The sequence below is a fragment of the Pan paniscus genome, chromosome 5 (genome assembly GCF_029289425.2).
Source record: "Pan paniscus chromosome 5, NHGRI_mPanPan1-v2.0_pri, whole genome shotgun sequence".
Classification (NCBI taxonomy): Eukaryota; Metazoa; Chordata; class Mammalia; order Primates; family Hominidae; genus Pan; species Pan paniscus.
The window spans coordinates 102,971,721-102,985,809 of record NC_073254.2 but is presented as its reverse complement, the minus strand read 5'-3'; the positions used below and the strand labels follow the sequence as shown (position 1 = coordinate 102,985,809).

The following is a 14,089-nucleotide window of genomic DNA, read 5'->3' as shown; positions in this document are numbered from 1 at the left end:
GTCATTAGAGATTGCTTTGTATGAAAGTAAAATTAAGAATGGAGGTGAGAAAAAACACACAAGAGAAACTGGCAAAGCAGTGAGTGATGATATCAAACTGCTGGTGTGGACCCCAGCAGTTGTGGAGTACAAAGAGGGCCCTCCCAATGGACAGAGAAGGCATCCTTGTCTGGATGAGGCAAGATTTTATGTGGGCCTTAAGTGATTATTAAGATTTGGAAAGATGGGAAGAATGAGACACTCTGGAAGAATGAAACTTTGAAATAGTGAGAACATTTAGCTGGATTGGAGGAATTGAGATTGGACTGTGAATAAGATAGGAAAGAGTTCTTGTTAGATTGTGGAAAGCTTTGAATGCCATCATGAACCTGCAGAACATTCCCCTTCCTCCTGACTTCTCAGTGCTCAAGCACAACAAGAACAGAAAATATATATTTTTTGTACCCTTGAGGGCTTTTTGAGCTCTAAAATGTAGATGCGGTAGTAAAGAGTGAGAGGGTTCTAGAATCTGCCTGCCTGGGTTGAAATGCCACCTGTGCAATCTTGAGCAAGTTATTTAAGCTCATCTTTAAAATGGGGTAAAAAAATAGCATTTGTCTCATAGGGATTATTTGAGCATTAAATGGGTTAATGCATGCATAATGTCTAGAACAGCACCTGGCACACAGTGTGCAATACATTTTAGATACAGTGATTATTCTATGAATTTGCTGGTCTGCCACCCCTCCTTGTCATCCCCTATGGAATTGATTTTCTGAAGTTTTAAGCAGGAGAATAACATAAAAGTGATGCACTAGAAAAACCAATCTGGTTGCAGAGCACAAGGTAGGTTGAGGAGAAGAGGAAAAGACCTTTTGTTGCAAAACAAGGAGAGGTTTCCCAATTCCAAAAAACTGTCAAAAAATGTCTTGACCAAATAGCTTTGTCAGTGTTTTTTTTTTTTCTATTCTACTTTTAATTATTTGTGAAGGCCATTAAAGATACAACGGAATACATAGTTTTCCATCTCCAGTCAGCTTTGCTCTAACAAGAGACGTGACAACCCATTCTGAGCATTTTCATACAGATATTTTTAAATGAGATCTTTTTCAGAATCTTCTCTTGCAAGCAGAAAAGCTTTTGCAAAAATCTTTAAGTGAGGAAAGGAATCCAGCACAGAAGTTTCTGACCACGCATCCGACAGGGATGCCCTCTGGACTAAAGTTCAATTTACTTTTTATGTAATTTCCAAAAGTACTGGGAATCTTTTTGTTCAGTGTCACTGGTTCTCAGGAGAACAAGGCAAAGCATCTTCCCTGGTGAACCAGTCCTCCTCCCTTCTATTCGTATTTCCCCATGCATTTTCCTTCTCAGAATTATGCTGTGGGATCACCCCAGTGTAAAATCTCAGTGTTCCACCTGAAATACCATGATGGGAAAGAAGTTGTTGACTATGTTACTAAATTTCAGATAAGTGAACACTTTTATTTCTATTTAAAGAATAATTCAACACATTGTTGAAATGAATTAGGATCTAATATTTGAGTAACCTGTGTGTATGGAGCCAAACATAGGGGAGTAGACAATGAGGTGAAATGAGCAGGAATAAACCCTATTTATCTGATTCTTATCCTCACTTACTATTGAAAGTCCTGCCGCTCCCTGCAAAATACTCTCTAATTATGTCTAGGGTGCCTTCTGGAGTGCCCATATGCATCATTTACCTCATGGCATCTGTCACTTTATTCCTTTTTTTCTCCAGCATCATTTGGTGCTGATGATCTTCACTGCTGCCCCATATGAGGTGTAGGTGCCTCTACTACCTAGAAGCCTCCAGTGGAGCAAAAGAGTGAAACAGTCTTGGAAACTTCAATAAGCCAAAGTTTCACTGTCTAGGGTATAGATGGAAGGAGAAGGTTGATCCTCTCCACCATGTGTTGCACTTTGTGACACAGATCCCAAAATGGGTGTTTCCCTGCACCCCAGTGTCTATAATTATAGTTTCTTATTGAAAGCTGCTCTTTTTAATGTTTTAAAATTTGAAATTATCATCCCAGCCCAGGGGCTAGACTTGAAAACAAATTTTGAGTACCATATACTCAAACGCTAAAACACCATTTCTGAACCAAACCCAAGTGCAGAATTATCTCTTCTTCCAAAATGAGGTTCTCCCAGAAGTTCTCTTGGTCCTGCACATAAATAGATTCAGGGCAGAAATCTCAGGTGTTAGCACTGTTTGGGTTCAACCTGGGACTAAAATTTAATTACATTTTTTTTGCCTATTCTACCTTTATAGAAGTGCTATAACACAAGCTTTGACCATTCTTGTTCTCTTTTAGTTTTAAAGCAGTTATGTAGCATTACCAACTTTAAGTTTGTGACTATGGCTTTGGTGAAAGTATATTAGATTGAGTTGATTTTTGCAACTCCTTTCTATCCTGGGAAAGCTGTCTTCTCTTTATCTTAGGTCATTCGATTTTATTTTACTGAGAAAATTGTTGTGGAACAAAACTTTCAGGTGGGGCTTCCAACTAAACTTGGGAATCAATTTATAACGATTCTTGTGTTTTATTTTATGTAATAAAATTAAGGAACAGTTGAACTTTTTGAAGGGTGGGCGCTCTTTGAGGTCAGGTCCAGTATTTTATTCATCTTCTTAATCCTGTGCTTAGGACGATGCCTAATGCAGAGAAGGAATTCAGTAAATGTTGGCTTCATTAATTACTCTACTGGGGACATTCATATTGGAAAACTGGAAAAGTTGGGTCAATAGGGTATGATCGATTTGAGTTAATCCATTCTTACAAAATGTTTATGAATCTCTCTGGCTGTTAAAAGGTTCTATATCCTTTAAGATTTATTTCCAATGTCACTTCCTCTAAGAGACATTTTCCTTATTCCTCCCAGACTAAAAACATTTATTTCTTTTTTGAAAATATACTTTTCAAAAATAAAACGATGAAGTCTTTTGTCCTGTAGGAAATGTATTGAAGATATTTGCTCATGTGTAAAATGCAGATGAACCTTCACTTCTTGTTAGATTATATGGTCTTAGATGAATATAATGACCAGGTTTACAAGTCCACTCTATGTCCTGACTGTTTCTTGACCTGGTTTGGAAACTTTGTGTAAAGTGGCCATTTATCTCTTATTAATTCCAAAGATGACAGACACAGAAATTTATTGTCTAGTTAGTAGAAGCTGCGTTCTCTGATTAGCTGCCTTGCCCTTTTTGAAGCTTTGATTTATTGGGGCAGAGCAAGCACTGGCTTTTGTATGTGCTGAAAGGAAACTAGGGTGAGGAATAATTTATAGTTCTGTCTTTGTGGCTGTAAAAAAAAGGTTATTTTCATTATATTGCTATAGGAACTGTTCTAAAACAGAAGAAAGATACTGTAATAAGTAGAAACCCAAAGAATGACATTGAGCTACTGTTTCAGATAACTTAAAAACATTGTTAAAGTTATAGTTTGAAGCAGATGGGCCCTTCTGCTTCAAAATCTCTTATCTTAATTTTACAGAGAACAATGTCTTTTCCAGTCTGGCATCAGCTCTGTGCAGAGTAGCATTTCTGCAGCTCTCAGGCAAGTTACACTTGCCTAAACAAAGCATAGGTGGAAGGTAGCCGGGAAGAACTGGCTGGTAGCTTTTTTAGCTTGGGAAAGTGCTGCCAAAGAGGAATCCAAAATAGAGGTGCCAAGTGTTCAATTGTCCACAAAAAAACAGTAGCAAACATTAGACATTATCACATTTGTTTGGGGTTTCCCAAACTTTTCTTTTCTTCTTTTTTATATTCCGATAAAGCCTTTATTTTGGTGAGGTGCTTTGCTATATGATCCTTCTGTTAAAAGGTTTTAGGAAAGCCCTACAGCATGAGAGTATTTGCTGTAATAGGATAAACTCTGGATTTCCCCTTCTAAGCCAGTCAAGCCTTTTTTAATCATCACAGTGAGGGTGCAAGATTTTCCAATCTCATGGATAATTCCAAATTCAAACCCTGGCTCCTAGAGTCAAGAGTAAGTAGGATTTCAGGATCTTGTGTACAGAGTAAGATGAACAGTAGGGAATCGGTTCCTTTGGAGAGCATTGTAAGTGGAGAGCAGCAGCAGGGACAAATGACGGGAGGAAGGAAAGTTCTGGGTGTGTTCGTGGAATGGTAAATAATTTGGCTTACTAACAGCTGATATTTTTAGGCATTTCCAATATGCCAGGTATTAGCTGGCATTAATTAATTTATTTGTGGGAACATTATACAGAAGATACTTTAGTTATCACCAGTTTATATGTGAGGAAACTGATGAGGCTTAGAGAAATCCAATAACTTACCTAAGGTCATACAGCTAGAGAGAGGCAGAAATATTATGTGATTCTAGAATGGCTGAGTTCCGCATGAACTGTTAATCACAGTGCTATCTATAGCCTTCAGCTGGGACAGAGAAAGAGAAGAGGGCCTTTTTTCAGAGGAGGAAAAAGCAGTAGAGAAGTGATAGATACTCTGGAAACTGTAGAGCACTCAGCCTCTTTTTCTAATAGTGTGCTGGACATCTCCATATGAACATAGTATCTGCTGTTCAAATCCAACTGATCTAAAAACCAAGCTCATTATCTCTTCCTCCCCTTGAAGGTGGTATCCAGGTTATGGCATCATCACCAGATGCTCAGGCACCCAGGTCAGAACCCTTGGAATCAAGGTACAGCCCCTCCTCATAATCCTCCTCCTCTGTGAGTCTCTCTCTGTCCTCTTATTCTAGTTTGACTGCTTCTGCTCTGCTCCCCACCCTCATATTCCTACCTGGCAACATTGTCACAACTACCAACTTACCAAAGTCCCTTTCTCCCTACGTCCTCCTAGCCCCAATGCATCCTGCAGTTGCTGGCTAGAAAATTTTCCAAAACCAGGACTCTGATCATGTCACTCTCCTCCAAACTTCATAGCTCCCTCATACATGCAGAATTCTCTCCAGACCTCTCAGCCCGGCTTTCAAGGTCCTCCACAACTGAATCCTGCAATTGACTGAATGTTTCTGTCCCCTTAAAATTCGTGTATTGAAATCTGAACCCTCAATGAGATGGTATTAGGAGGTGGGACCTTTTGGAAGGCAAGTAAGTCATGACAGAAGAGCCCTTATGAATGAGATAAGAGACTTTATAAAAGAAACTCCAGTGAGCCCTCTTGTCTTCTTTCCCTCACATAAGGACATAACAAGAAGTCAGCAATCTGCAAACCAGGAAAGAGCCTGCACCAGAGCCCAACAACGATGGCACCCTGCTCTTGGACTTCCAGGCTCCAGAACTGTGAGAAATAAATTTCTATTGTTTGTAAGCCACGGAGTCCATGGTGCTTTATTATAGCAGCCTGAGCTGACTAAGACAGGTCCTAACCTATCTTTCTGGCCTTTTTGCTCACAATTCCTCACTGATGTTAACTTTCGGAGTATGCTAGCCAGACTCCCCTGAGGCCTCCCTCATGCTTTCTATTCTCCTCTTCACACCTTGTTAATGAAGTGCCCCTGCCTGAAACACCTCTGCCCAAACCCATCCCACTTCTTAAAACCTTTCCTCATTTTTTCAGGTCGAATGAGTTACTCCCCCAGGTCCCCCATAGCATTTGCTTATACCTCACATTCCCTGCATTATGTCACAGCCTTTTGGGTTGAAGACTTTCTCCCCAGTTACACTATAAGACTTTTATGATGAATGACCCGGTCTTATTCATTAGTGTGATGTCACTACTTAGTAGTAAGTCTACTGAAATGCATTTTGCTGAAATGAAGACACAATCACTTGGTCCTGAGTAGAGGCTACCTTTGAAAATGACCTTAATGGCCTCTTTCTTCTCTGAACCAGAAGATCATCCTTGATAAGAGACCATATCTTGAAGGAGTAGGTAGTTATGAAGCCACATGGAACAGGGTGGCTTAGAAACATATCCAGAGCTTTTTACTGCACAAAGCCCAAACTAGGCTAATTAACTGAAGTGAAGGCAGGAAGAAAGTTTACAGAGTTATGTACCTTGGCATATTCTTAACAATGTGGATATTTTTTCATAAAAAGGGGATCCTAAATCATCTTCTACTTTTCTTTGTGTGTGTGCAATCGGCATGGGGCAAATCTGACAGGATACTAGGATGCCATACAGAATAAAATCCGTAGATATTATTTTTTAAATTATATATTGACAAATTGTATATATTTACAGGGTACAAACTGATGTCATTTTTAAATATAATGTGCCATAATTAAATCAAGTGAAATAATATATCCATCATGTCAAACAGCTCACTTTTTTTGTGATAAGAACATTTGAAATTTATTGTTTTAGTGATATTGAAATATACAGTACTGGGCCATGTGTGGTGGCTCATGCCTGTAATCCTAGGACTTTGGGAGGCCGAGATGGGCAGATCACATGAGGTCAGGAGTTCAAGACCAGCCTGGTCAACATGGCGAACCCTCCTCTCTACTAAAAATACAAAAATTAGCCAGGCATGGTGGCTCACGCTTGCAATCCCTGCACTTTGGGAGGCCGAGATGGACAGATCAATTGAGCTCAGGAATTTGAGGCCAGCTGGCCAACATGATGAAACCCTGTCTCTACTAAAAGTACAAAATTTATTAGCCAGGCATGGTGGCACATGCATGTAATCCCAGCTACTTGGGAGGCTGAGGCAGGAAAATCACTTGAACCTAGGAGGCAGAGGTTGCAGTGAGCCGAGATCACACCACTGCACTCTAGCCTAGGCATCAGAGTGCAACTCCATCTCAAAAAAAAGAAAAAAGAACTATACAGTACTCAATTATTAGCCATATTCACCATATTGTAGTATTGATCAAAAAAAAATCAAACTGATGATAGTCAAAGGGGACAAAGCCTCAGTTAGATGGGAGGAATAAGTTTAATTTCTTTTGAAATTAATTCCACAGATATAATAACCTACAGGCACACATAATGCACTAGCTACAACACAGAGGAGAAATGAAAGTAATTTATAATAAATACTCTCCACTTTAATATGGGAATGCTCAGTTTAGGACCACACTGGAAGACCTGGGGAGCAGTCTATGCCTACACCACACATGTGCAGCTGCACGTGCAGACTCACACAAGTGGGTGGTCTCAGTGACTCACTCTGGTGGCATCCCAGGGAAAGTGCCAATCCAAACAAAGTGAAATCTCCCCTCAATACATGGTAGTTGTAAATCTGGAAAATTCCATGTGTATTAAAATCATGCAAAAACATACTTTGTTTTTCTGCATAAAACGAAGTTAGATTCTGGGCTCAGATAATTATAAAAAGCTGTCTCACCTATAGGAATGTCTGACAAAACATCCAATATTTGTGAGGGATGTGGAACAATTCTTTGATGGGCAGTGCTGTGCTGTGCATTGTGGAAAATTTAGAATCCCTGGCTTCTCCCAAATGCCAATGGCACTCTCAAATATTACGACAACCAAAAGTAGTCCCATCAATTTCCAACATGGCCCCTAGTAGGCAAAATCATCCCCACTGAGAACCCCTGACCTAGGTGACTGGATTTATGAGGAGGTAGACTCAAAAAATTTAAGTGAATCACCAAAGTTGACATTGCTAGGAAGTGGCAGGATCAGAACTATATGTGTAATTCACATCTGTTGACTCTCAATCCAGTGCTATTTTGTTAGGTATATTCACACACATGTAGCCATAAATGTGTATGTTATATTTATATATAGATGCATACATGTGTGATAAAATTTGTTTTATTGAGAAACTATCTAGTCAATATTTGACTACATCTGAATTTCATAAAAGCCTGTTCTGACATTTCAGTTAAAATTAGTTCAGTCATACTGCTCAACTTAGGTGAAACAGATATGCAACACAGGCTACAGGCAGGAAAATGTTGCATCTCCTAATTACTACAGACTCTTCCATTTCTATGTGGCTGGCTGGGTAATCAGACCACCTTTCCACTGAAGCAACCACTTTCTACTGAAAACAACTGCAGAGGTAGGGGAGTCCCCAAGACCACCCTCACTTCTGACACCAATTACAAGTTTGGGGTCCCCAAGATAGCCACAAACTTGAAACCTTGCTAGAAGGATTCACATAACTCACTGAAAGCTTTTATACTCACAGCTGTGATTTATTATAGCAGAAGGATACAGATTAAAATCTGCCAAGGCCAGAGACACACGGGGCAGAATCCACATATGGAGCTTCCATTGGCCCCTCCCAGCCAAGTCATGGACAGTGCCAACTTCTCCCAGCAAGGATGTGAGAAAATGTGCACAGAGTATTGTCAACCAGGGATGCTCAACTGAGCCATGGCTTCCAGTTTTTACTGGGGCTCAGTTGCTTAGACCTGGCTGCCCGCCTTAAAACTGACCTTTAGTTTCCAGCCCCTCTAGAGCTCGAGCTGATACCATGTGACTCACAGCCCCAACTCAAAATCACATCATTAGGCTATTGGTGTGGACCAGGCTCTCAGGTACACAATGGCATTCATACTGGGCAGTACATTCCAAGGGCTTAGAGATCCTCTCCCAGGAGCCAAGAGCAAAGGGCAGATGGCTCTTGGTTAATAGAAGACCCATCTGCTCATAATACTAGGACCTCAAACTATAAGGGTAAGTCAGAAAAAAATTCACCTCGTACCCTCCTCCAAGAGAGTGCAAGGATATTTACCTTGGCACCAAGCAGTGACAGAAAGAGGGAAAGCTATCCCTGAGATATTACCACAAGCTAATCTTGACACAGATTTGCAACCCAGCCTCCCAGATTTGCAGTCCAATAAAACCACAGGTTGTAAATGTTGTTTAAATTGGCCTTGAAGTGGTAGTGCCTTCTAGCACTTGGCAGAAGTAAATTCCAGTCCTCTCTGGAGGAATATGCCTTTATCCTAGGCCTCGAAGAAGTCTCACAGTAAATTTTCTGGAAAAAAATGAGCAGCTTATAACAACCCAAGAGTAGGAACCAACAGAATAAAAGACAGCAAAAACAGACCTGCAAATACTTTAGATATCAGAACTATCAAAGAAATGATAAAATAACCATGCTTCCTCTTTTCAAAGACATGTAAAACCCTAAATACTATAAAAGACACTAAGAGAGCTTAGAAAAATGAATCTATAGAGTTTTCAAAGATTTGAGCCTCTTCACAAAACACAGGTAGACAATAAGTAGAAATTATTGTTTATAGAGCTGTGGATAAGCTAGGTTGGCTTTAGTCAAAAGTGCATTCTAATTTTTGTCCTTGATTTAAAAAGTAGAGATCTTATGATAAATATTACTCAGTGCTATTTAAAAAAGAAGTGTAAATACAGCTGTTCCTCATTTACTATGCCTCACTTAAAAAATAAAATTAATTGGGTCTACCATTTATTAGCTAGTTGCCATTGGACAAATTACTTAGTAACATTAGTCTAAGTTTTCTGTGAAATGAAGATAAGAATAGCATTGACTTCATTTTTAGTAAAATGAGGATGGGGATAGTATTGACTTCCTAGGAGTATTGTGAAGAGTAAACAAGATGATGCATGTCAAATGCCCAGCACCCTTGGCTTATAGTAATTGATCAATATAATATGGCTTTTTTTTTTTTGGAAAAAAAAAAGGAAAATGTGATGTTTTAAAGGTGACTAATTATGGGCAACTATTTGCTTGATAAAATTATACACTATGGTGTTCCTTTAAAATGAGGTATATTAACCCACATTGATTAAAACAATCTTTTACTCCTGGACAGAAAAGTCTGCCATGGAGGCAGAGAGGAGAGCCAGTGGGGCCCATTGTTTACAGGTGTTTACCTTGTCAGGTCATTATATTCTTCCAGTTCCATTTCCTTCTCATGTCTCGCTTTTCACTTCCCTTCAATTCTCATGTCTTTCCACTCAGTGAACATATAAACAGTTGGACAATCTTTAGCAAAATAACACTTAAAACATGTGAAAAGTATTTTATTACCTCTTCTTTGTTGATCAAGTTGAATACATCAGCTCCTTTAAACTTTTTGCTTGGCCAGTTTTCCAAACCTTTAATCATCACTATTTTAGAACCTACGTGAGTTTTATCATATGCCATTTAAGTGTGGAGCCCAAGGAAGACATTCATTCAGTGATGGTCTGACTAATGCTGACTCATCTGGAAGGTGAGTGTCCTGCTCCTACTTATGTTTCCTAGGATAGTATTGTGCCCGATGTTATTCTTTCAGGGTTTGGCAACTGAAAGAATTTGGCCTGTAGGCCAAGTCCACCCACTGCCTGTTTTGGTAAATATTTGAGTGTTATTAGAACACAGCTACCTGTATTCATTTAAGTATTGTCTGTATCTACTTTTGTGCTGCAACTGCAGAACTGAATAGTTGTGACAGAAACCTTATGACTCAGCAAAGCCTAAACTCTGGCCCTGTGATCACTGAGTGTCAACTTGATGAGACTGAAGGATACAAAGTATTGATCCTGTGTGCGTCTGTGAGGGTGTTGCCAAAGGAGATTAACAATTGAATCAGTGGGCTGGGGAAGGCAGACCCACCCTTAGTCTGGTGGGCACCCTCTAATCAGCTGCCAGCGAATATAAAGCAGGCAGAAAAACATGAAGAGGGAGACTGGCCTAGCCTCCCAGCCTACATCTTTCTCATATGCTGGATGCTTCCTGTCCTCGAACATCGGACTCCAAGTTCTTCAGTTTTGAGACTTGGACTGGCTCTCCTTGCTCCTCAAGCTTGCAGACAACCTATTGTGGGACCTTGTGACTGCGTACGTTAATACTTAATAAACTTCCCTTTATATATTACATATATACTATTAGGTTCTGTCCCTCTAGAGAACCCTGACTAATACAGGACCTTTGCAGAAAATGTTTGCCAGCTCCTGCTTGAAAATGTTACTCTGCTCGTGAGCCATATTTACCCTGAATGCCTTCTCTCCAGCCTTATCTATCTCTCTCCTTGCTCTCATCTCTCTACCACCTCATATCTTTCTTCAACCCCTCTTGTCCACTATGCTGAAGCCACACCTGCCTCCTTTCAGTTCCAGGAAAACACCAAGACCTTTCTTGCCCAGGGACTCAGCACAGGCTATTCACTCTGTCTGGACAGCCCTCTCTGTCTGGAACAGTCTTCTTTCAAAAGTGGATTGCTTCTCATTGCTTTCCAGCTCATATCTCAGAGAGGTTTCCCTAACCACTCTACTCTAAATAGTTCTTTCTCTCACATATCAATTGTTCTTTTTCACATTACTCTGCTTTTTCCCTTCAAAACACTTATCACAACTGGAAGTTTTTTATTTATTTCCTTGTTTCAGGCCCCTGTCCCCCCTTGTTCTGTGAGTTCCCTGAGTGAGAAACAATGTCTGTTTTGTTCACCACTCTATCCCCAGAGCCGGGCACATAATATGTGCTCAATAATAAATTGCTGAATAGATGAACAAATAAGAGGCAAATTTGCACGTATAATGACCTTCCTTTTATTTTGTAATTTGGATTTTCTCTTTAAATGTAAGTACTCCACTTTGATAATGTTTGTTATATTTTCTCTCCTTTGCTCCAAATTATCAAGGTCATGTGGTATTTAAGGGTTTTTTTTTCTCTCCTTCGTGGTAATTTCTCTCCCAGTGTGATGCCATTTGCAAACTTAATGAATACTATTTGGTTATTTATGTGGTTAGGAGCAGAATGAGGAAGACAGGTTGTACTGACTGCTCTGTTACATTTGGGTCACTTCAGTAATAGGAACACTGAATCTTCACAGAGAAAGCCTCAGCTCATTCCTGAATGAGATGCTGAAAATAATGTATTAGAATATTAATGAATACCTCATAAATTGTTTAATGTTGGTTTCTGGAATATTTGTACATTGATGCCAGTATACATTTTGATTTCTAGAAAAGCATTCCCATAAGCCAAAATTGATTATACTTACATGCTTTAATTACAAAAATTTTCTGCAGTAAATATCTCTTCACAGTAAAATGAGATACACTAGAGAAAATTGGAATTCTTAAGCAGTGTAACAATTATGGCTCTGATTAAACTCCGTCTCTGCTTTGCAGTGATGGTCCGGCCAAAATGAAAGTTTTTCTATTGCTGGCTCCACTGTACACATCTCCTCACCTAACACCCATCAGAACAGCCCCCGAGGCAAAATCCAACAGCTCCTTAACAACTCAAGAACACTATACAGAACTTAGAAAATGTAGGTAGGGCCAGTAATTCTCAGAGTGTGGTTCCCAGACCAGTAGCAGCATCACTGGGAACTTGATACAAATGCTAATTCCTGGGCCCCACCCGACCCTACTGAATTAGGAACTTGGTGGGCTGTGTTAGAGAAAAGCTGTACCATGACCCTTGTTAAAGATGGTAAGACAGACATTATTCAAAGGAAGGTACTACAACAGGGTTTTGTAATAGGAGAGAGATTGGGCTCAACTCCGAATACAATAAGGATGAGTGGGAATTTATAGCTGTATTAGTCAGGGTTCTCTAGAGAGACAGGACTAATAGCATAGATGTATATATGAAAAGGAGTTTATTAAGGAGTATTGACTCACACGATCACAAGGTGAAGTCCCACAATGGGACGTCTGCAAGCTAAGGAGCAAGGAAGTCCCAAAACCTCAAAAGTAGGGAAGCTGACACTGCAGCCTTCAGTCTGTGGCTGAAGGCCTGAGAGCCCCTGGAAAACCACTGATGTAGGTCCAAGAGTCCAAAAGCTGAAGAACTTGGAGTCCAATGTTCAAGGGCAGGAAGCATCTAGCATGGGAGAAAGATGGAGGCCAGAAGACTCAGCCAGTCTAGTCCTTCCACGTTCCTCTGCCTGCTTTTCTTCTAGCCGTGCTGGCAGCTGATTAGATGGTGCCCACCCAGATAAAGGGTGGGTCTGCGTCTCTCAGTTCATTGACTCAAATGTTTATCTCCTTTGGCAATACCCTCACAGATACACTCAGGAACAATACTTGGTATCCTTCAATCCAATCAAGTTGACATTCAATATTAACCATCACAGTAGCTAAGGAGCAGGAAGGGATCAGAGGATGGAAACTTACTTGAGGAAACATCACGAATAGGGGAAATTCTGGCTAAAGGGACCTAAGAGGATTCTTGCAGAAGGCAGGCCAGGGTGATCAGACATCACCTAGGGGATGGTGGATGATCAGATATTCAGGGTAATCGTATCTGGAGGGTGGAGAATTCTAGTTAAACTGATTTAGTAGGATCCTTGCTAACATGGACAATGCAGAAACAAACACAGAAGCTTAAAAGCCAGGGTCTCATTGAGAAGAGAATTCAGAGGAGGCTGACTGGAATTTGGTGAAACAGAGAATCTTTGTCAGGTGCTGGAGAGGCAAGGAGAAAGGAAGTCAGCGATCTGTGTTGTAACAAGCCCACCAGAAGAATCTGATACAGGTGAACTACTGAAGTAGGCAGAAAAAATTTATCCCAGGTGGTGTTTAGGTAGAAAATCTGTGTTTTAACTCACTTATGTAAAACACAGAGGTCCCCTAGCTACGTATGCTAAGGAGTGAAGCTTTCCAACTGGGTCCATTCTCTTCTGATACCTACTAAGGCATTGTTTCTGGGATGAGTCTCCAAAAGCCAGCAAATTTCTTCTCTGGTCTAGAGGGCTTTTCTTCAGGTAGGTTTTACACACACTTCTCCTGACTCAGATGTGAGTAATAATTGGGCCAGGACCTTTCTTCTCTGCAGTCTACATTACACACTTACTTGCCAGAACTTTGACTTTCCCCACTTTTTTTTTTCATTAAAATTGACCTTGGACTCTCCCTTGTTAGACTTGCTCTACCTTGCGGGGTGAAATGGAAAAGAGATTTTTACATCTGAGTAGTCATTCATAAACTTTAGCATGCAGAATCACTGGATGCCTGTTAAAACAATTGCTGACCTCCCTTGATCACCACCAAGTTTTTTGATTCAGTAGGTCTGGAGTGGGTTCAAGGATCTGTATTTGCATAAATTCCCAGGTGATGCTGATGTTGCTGGTCTGGGGACCACAGTTTGAGAACTACTGTTCTGGAAGAGTGAAAATTAATTTAATTCACCAAACAGTACTCAAAGTTTTTAAAACAAATGTGTGTTTACTAGGTATATTAGTCTGTTCTCATGCTGCTAAT

The 14,089-nt window shown here is 40.2% G+C and overlaps 1 protein-coding gene across 2 annotated transcripts in view; it reads left to right on the top strand.

Moving 5' to 3' along the window:
* UBE3D (ubiquitin protein ligase E3D) overlaps positions 1-14,089 on the top strand; it is a 474,449-nt gene that overhangs the window by 181,078 nt on the left and 279,282 nt on the right. The window contains exons 10-11 of one of the 2 annotated variants that reach the window (XM_063605399.1): positions 4,604-4,670; positions 5,176-5,299. The exons of the other annotated variant lie outside the window; for it this stretch is intronic. Of the exons in view, the coding sequence (XP_063461469.1) occupies positions 4,604-4,670; positions 5,176-5,285 (177 nt within the window). The 3' untranslated portion in view covers positions 5,286-5,299. Of the gene's footprint in view, positions 1-4,603; positions 4,671-5,175; positions 5,300-14,089 lie in introns of those variants that run through there. 2 annotated transcript variants of the gene reach the window in all.